The sequence below is a fragment of the Carlito syrichta genome, unplaced genomic scaffold, assembly GCF_000164805.1.
Source record: "Carlito syrichta isolate Samal-C Ts95f unplaced genomic scaffold, Tarsius_syrichta-2.0.1 Scaffold303095, whole genome shotgun sequence".
Taxonomy (NCBI): Eukaryota; Metazoa; Chordata; class Mammalia; order Primates; family Tarsiidae; genus Carlito; species Carlito syrichta.
This window is the reverse complement of record NW_007247191.1, coordinates 1,760-8,291: the sequence shown is the minus strand read 5'-3', so window position 1 is coordinate 8,291 and position 6,532 is coordinate 1,760. Positions and strand designations below refer to the sequence as shown.

The 6,532-nt window shown below is 59.9% G+C and overlaps 1 protein-coding gene across 1 annotated transcript in view; it reads left to right on the top strand.

Moving 5' to 3' along the window:
- Positions 1 to 2,528: 2,528 nt before the first annotated feature.
- The window catches only part of LOC103260004, a gene marked incomplete at its 3' end in the record, with an annotated part of 5,317 nt that continues 1,313 nt past the window's right edge, over positions 2,529 to 6,532 (top strand). Inside the window, exons 1-2 of the mRNA XM_021712121.1 lie at positions 2,529 to 2,700; positions 3,174 to 3,353. Coding sequence (XP_021567796.1) covers positions 2,529 to 2,700; positions 3,174 to 3,353 — 352 coding nt within the window. The remainder of the gene's footprint in view (positions 2,701 to 3,173; positions 3,354 to 6,532) is intronic.

Sequence of the window (6,532 nt, the reverse complement as noted above, 5' to 3'; positions counted from 1 at the left end):
CTGGCGAAACGGGAGCGGCCGGCGCATGAACGCCGTTCTCGGCCTCTCTGTGGCCCTGTCACCCGCCCTTCGACACGGGGCGCGAGCCGGCTGTGCGGGCCGGCCCAGGCGGCCGTCGCTCTGGCCCGCCGCCCGTTCGTTCGGCGGCGGCTCGTGCAGCTGTCGAGCACCTCCTGCGAGCAGCCAAGCTGCCCTCCCAACCCCCCCGCCTCTCCCTGCTCGGGAGCTGCTCTCACCCTTTCTTCCTCTGCTGAGTCCTCACAACGGTGAGGTGGGGAACTGAGGCCTGAGGGGTGGCGTGAGGGCCTGAGAAGGCCCTGCCTTCTCAGCTGCCCCCAGGGCCGGCACTGAGGGGCCCCAGCAGCTTGGAGTGGGGCGGCAGAGCGAGCCCTGTACACACTTGAGCGGTGCAGCCTGCGCTTAAATCTTAACGAAAGGGAGGCGGGGGTCACCCGAGGCCCTGGGCTGCTGGCGTGGAGGGGAGGGGTCGGGGAGCAGCGAGCTGAAGGCCTGGGCCCAGGAGAGGTGGGGCCGGCAGGCTCCCTGCCCCCTCCGCCGTGGGGACGGTGGCTGAGCCGGGCGGCGTGGGTGGCAGCAGCCGCCTCCCGGCCCGGTGCCCAGCACGTCTGCTTCCCTTCCCCGGGTGGCGCGGCCTGGCGAGGTGGAAACCTCAGCTTTCTGCCCGGGCGTTCTCAGGGCGCTGTGGGTCCGGGGCTGCGCCCGGGAGCCTGAGCCGGGCCTTTTGGGGTCTGGACACCCTCCAGGGCAGAGCTGACACGCCGATGGGGGCGGGAGGAGCCTGTCTGATGAGGGAGGCTAGATGGCCCCGCGGAAGGGGGGCTCTCGGCGCCTCCCGGCAACCTTGAGGCCGCGAGCCTGGGTGTGTGGGTCCTGCCAGGCCGCTGCTGTCCAGCCCAGCCCGGCTCTGCTCCGAGCCCCGCCCCATCCCCCAGCTCCGAATAGGGCAGCAGGGGACACTCGGAGGACCTCGAGGCTGGAGGGGGAGGTCAGCGGGCTTCCCAGACCCCTGGTACAGAAGCCCCTTCCCCACTGGTCTTGGGAAAGTTGCCGGGAGAGGCGGGGCCTCACCCCTCAACCAGGGGTCTCCTCGTGCCTGCCCGGGGGTCTGTCCTTGGCTTGCCTGGGGTTCAGGTCTGCCGTTCAACTTTGCTGCAGACGGGCCGGGCAGCAACCCCGTTCTCATCACCAGGGCTGGCCCCCAGCTGGCAGGTTCCGGAATCGCCCCAGCCCCCCAAGACGCAGAGGCAGGAAGGCTCCCGAGGGCCCCGTGTGTCGCGGGCCCTTCTCGGTTCCCCAGGGAAATGCTGTAGTGCGCCAAGCAAGGGAAACATGGGCTGGGGGAGGCGCTTGGTAACCAGTCAGGACAACCCACCGGGAGGCTGGGAAGGGGTAAACTGAGGCAGGAGAGCTGGAGTGAGGCCCCGGAGATGGTGCAAGCGGGCATAGCTGGCGTGGGATGTGTCGTACCTCCAGCTGTGGGACCTGGGGCCGGGCTTCTCCAGCCTTGTCCTTGGCTTCTCCCACCCATGCAAAGGTGGCCTGTCTCCATGTAAGGCTCAGTCTCCCCAGTCGAGCACGTGTCCGTTTTGCAATCAGATAAGTGAATACATTATTAGAAAAAGAAACATCGCCATTTTAGGAGAGAGAACTAGACTCCCCATGCCTACACAGGGCTGCCTACCCAGTGGGGTGTCTCTCCATCACGGACCAGTCAGCTCCTTCCTTTTCTTCCAAAGGGAAGGCCTAGCATATCTGAAGTGAAGCAAGACACACTGAAGCAAGACCACAGGAAGAACTTCCTGCCACCGAAGGTGGTTGGCCCGGGACCGAGAGCCATGGTGGCTCAGAGTGTCCCACAGACTTGAGTTTGGGTCCAGGCCACGCCACTATCAGCCTGTGAGGCGAGAAGAGGGGGGTGTGGGTGAGAGTTACGTGCTGCGGAACCTTCACTTTCCTCGGCTGAAAAATGCGGCTTGGGCACCTCCTGGAGGAAAGTGATGCATGCGACACCTCCAGCCCCGTGCTGGCCACGTGAGGCTCGGTCATGTCACCTGCTATTTCTTTCTTTTTTTTTTTTTTGAGTTGGAGTCTCACTCCATCGCCCAGACTGGAGTGCATACCACACCCGGCTGATTGTTTGATGTATTGTCGAGATGAGGTCTCGCTGCCCAGGCAGGTCACGAACCCGCGGGCTCAGGCACTCCACTCACCTCAGCGTCACCTGCTATTTCGGAGTGCGCCCCAAGTTCTGACATTCCACCTCCGGCTACTCGGGAGACTGAGGTGGGATGACCACCTGAGCCCCGGAGGTCGAGACGACAGGGAGCCACGATCACACCACTACCCTCCAGGCTGGGCGACAGAGTGAGACCCTGACTCTTAAAAAACAAAGAAGAAAAGAAAAGAAAAAAGAAAGGGTGGCCCCAGGGAATATGGCCTGGGCGGCCGGGCAGCGGGAGGGGTGTCGCCCTCACCTCCTTCCTCCTTTCTCCGGAGCACAGGCCAGCATGGGCTCTGTCGGGAGCCAGCGCCTCAAGGAGCCCGGCATGGCGGGCACGCCGGACGGAGGCATGATGGTGAGCTTCAGCTTCGACAGCTACCAGCTGGAGGAGGTGGCGACCGAGGCAGCCCAGGGCCCTGGCGTCGGGGCCAGGGGCGTCGCGGCATTCGTGGACTCCGGTGAGTGGGGGTGCCGGAGAGCGGTGCGTCTGCCCGGGAACAGGGTGGGTCACGTGACCCTGGCGGAACCCTGGGACCCAGGAAGCCCCGGGTGGTCGCGGAGCCCGGAGGCTTCTCTGTCAGATGGGTTGGATTTGCCACGGCAACAAAACGCGCCCCCCAGCCTGGGTGCTGTCACCTGGATGCCACCTGCGTGTCCCACGCAGGGTGTCAGGGGCCCTGTCTGAGGCTCTGACCTCACTCGGGCTTCCGTGCACACTGGGCAGGTAAAGGGCTCATGTACTGCCCCGGAAGCCGCTGTCTGGCGTGACATGTCACGTGGGTCACTCTCGGCCTAAGTCAGCCTCACTACGGAGAAGGTGGGAATGTGCCCAGAAGGAGACTGGATGTGGGGCTCAAAGGGCTGTTTTTCGGCCCAGCTGTGTGACCTGGGGCAAGGGCTTAAACCGCCCTGAGCCTCGGTTTCCCCACAGTTGAGCTTGGGACAGCCAGCCCTTTCCCTGGGCCAGCTGACTGCGAGGTCAGACTTGCAGAGCAGGCAGCCTGCAGGCCTGGTCTGAAGGCTCGGGGTCCACACCCCGACTCCCGCCTCAGCGCATGGGAGCCCTCGAGCAAGTCTCTTTGCTCTCTGGAAAAGGAAGATGCTGGCGTCTGTGTGATGGCAGCCGAATCCACAGGATGTTGCTTGGGACTGTCCGGGCACTCAGGGGGCCCCTCGGAAGCGTCAGCTCTTTTGTGGGGGCATGGCTGATACCAGGACCACTTCAGGCTCAGGAACGTGGGCTTGTTCTCTGGGTCTCTCCGCTCTCTCCATTGTGGGCCCTGGATGCTTTTTGGCCAGGCCCTGTGGTGGGCTGGGACACCTCCCTGCTCCTGAGGCCACAGATGGAGCCGGCTTGGGGCCAGTCCCCAGGGTGTGGCCAGTCCCAAGCGGCAGCGGCCCTGGAAGCCACAGATGTAAATATGGACAGTGGTCATGATGACATTGGTGACTTAACTGTGATGGCCGTGGCGACAGTGGCTTTGGTGGTGGCCAGAGAGACAGCCAGTGGGAATTGGACAGACAGGGAGTTAGACAGACAGAGGTGGATGAGGGTTACGGATGCTTCATAGACACATGCAAATGCACACAGATTCGTTCCACGACGTGGACTCCCTGCCGTGGGGCCGGTTGAGCTAGCGTGAAGTCTGAAGACTGGCAGCCAGGAAGGAAGGTCACGGGCACTTGCTGCTTGGCCTGAAGTTCTCGCCTGATTAGGCCAGACCCACCCAGGGCCATTTCCCTTTGATGAATTTAAGGTCCATCGAGGAGGGACTTTAATCTGCAAAATACCCTCACAGCGGCACCCGGATCTGTGTTCTGTTGAACAACAGAGGACCATAATGCAGCCTTCCAAGGTGACCCACAGAACTGGCCATCACAGCCTGACCCATGTCAGTGTGGTTCCCACATTCATCTCCCTAAACCCTGCTTCCTTGCCACATAAAGACAGTGACAAGGTCCTAAAGCCACTAGGCACGGTCCAACTGACCCTGTTCAGCCCACACACGCTGGCCTTTTCCAGGATATACAGAGCCCTCCCTTGCTGTTTCTGCTTCTTTAATATCCTGTGGCTTTGATACTGAGACAGAAAGTTCACTATTATGAGTTGGGCACAGTGGTTCACGGCTGTAATCCCAGCACTTTGGAAGGCTGAGTCAGAAGGATCGCTTGAGCCCAGGAATTCAAGACCAGCCTGGGCAACACAGACCTCGTGTCTACAAAAAATACAAAAAGTAGCCGGGCACAGTGGTGCACACCTGTAATCCCAGCGACTCAGGAGGCTGCAGCAGAAGGATCGTCTGAGCCCATGAAGTCGAGGCTGTGGTGAGCCATGATGGTGCCACTGCCTTCCAGCCTGGGCGACAGAGTGAGACCCCCAACTCAAAAAACAATAATAAAAAAAAATTTTAAACAATGAATAAATCAAAAATATTTAAATAAGGAAGAAACACCCCTAACACTCCCAATCCAGTTTTTGCAGCTGGTCACGTGGTCGTAGCTGGTGTTTCTAAACACCTCCCTCCATGACCCTTTGCCATCAGCAAGCATCTCAGCAGGTCGTGGTCTTTTGCCGGGTGGGGTAACCCAAACTTTTATTCCAAAGGGTCTGGGCCAGTAGCAGCCCCATTTGTTTTCCAGTGACTTTAGTCACAGGAAATAAGAGCACTGAGATGCCGTAGGCGTCCCCCGTATTCCAGATGTATTCTTTCTTCTTTTTTCTTCTTTAGAGACAGGGTCTTAACTCTGTCACCTAGGCTGGAGTGCAGTGATGCAATGACTGCAGCCTCAACCTCCTGGCTTCAAGCATTCCTTCTGCCTCAGCCTGCCAAGAAGCTGGGACTACAGGCATGCATCCCCACACACGGCTCATCGTCTTCAATTTTTGGTGGAGACGAGGTCTCGCTGTGTTGAGCTCCTGGCCTCAAGCAGTGTTGCTGCTTCGGCCTCCCAAAGTGCTGGGATTACAGGCGTGAGCCACTGGATTCAGCCCACCAGACACGTTCTTTTTTATTTCCATGTGGAGTCACAACCGATTTCCCCTTGCTAGTTGGGATCAAACCCCAGACAGCACAGCAACCCTCTTCCGTGGCCGTAGGTTCCAGGGCATGAGGTGTGCAGGTGGCAGGCTTGACTTCATTGACTCTCAGTGGACACGTGGACCAGCAGAGCCACAGCTGTAAAAACGAATGGCGGTGCTGATGGCAGTGGTGACTTAGCTGTGATGGCCGTGGTGACAGTGGCTTTGGTGGTGGCCAGAGAAAAAGCTAGTGGGAATTGGATGGACAGAGGGAGTTGGACAGACAGAGGTGGATGAGAGTTACAGATACTTCATAGACACATGCAAGTGCACACAGATTTGTTCCAAGACGTGGACTCCCTGCCGTGGGGCCAGTTGAGCTAGTGTGAAGTCTGAAGGTTGGCAGCCGGAAGGAACGTCGCAGGCACAAGCTGCTTGGCCTGAAGATCACAGGGGTGGGAGGCAGACATTTTGCTCGTGAATTTCTTTTTTTTTTTTTGAGTTGGAGTCTCACTCTGTCACCCAGACTGGAGTGCAGTGACTGCTCCTGGCCACCGCAGCCTCGACCTGCTGGGCTCCGGCGATCCTTCCGCCCCAGCCTTCCAAGTAGCCGGAATTACAGGCATGCGCTACCACGCCCGGCTGATTTTTTGATTTATTGTAGAGATGACGTCTCGCTGCCCAGGTGGGTCTCGAACCCGCGGGCTCAGGCAATCCACTCACCTCAGCCTCCCAAAAGCGCGGGATTACAGGCTGAGCCACCGAGCCCGGCTCGTGGATTTCTAAAGGTGGTCGCGAGTGGTCCTAGCCCCATTCCCACCCTGATTCCTGGGCAAATGAATTGTGACCACGGGAGAATCAGCGTCCTCCCCTGGACACTGACTTAGAGCACACGCAGTGTCCACAAGGTCTCGCCGAGCCGGCCCTGAGTCTTCGAAAGGCCGTTCCACTGTCAAGCTGGCTGCTTCAGTGGCCGCAGTGGGGTGGGCATGGCAGCAGTGGCCATGTGCTTGGTGACTTTTTGTGGTTTTCTTTTCTTTTGAGTCAGTCCACTCTGTCGCCCAGGCTTGCACACTCACGGCCACCGCAGCCTCAACCTGCTGGCCTCGGGCAGTCCTTCCACCTCAGTCTACTTAGCTGGGACTACGGGCACGCGCCACCATGCCCGGCTCTTTTTTTGACTGATCGTGGAGAGGAGGGCTCGCCAAGTTGCCCAGGCTGGTCTCGAACCCGCGGGCTGCGCAGTCCTCTCACCTCGGCCTCCCAAAGTG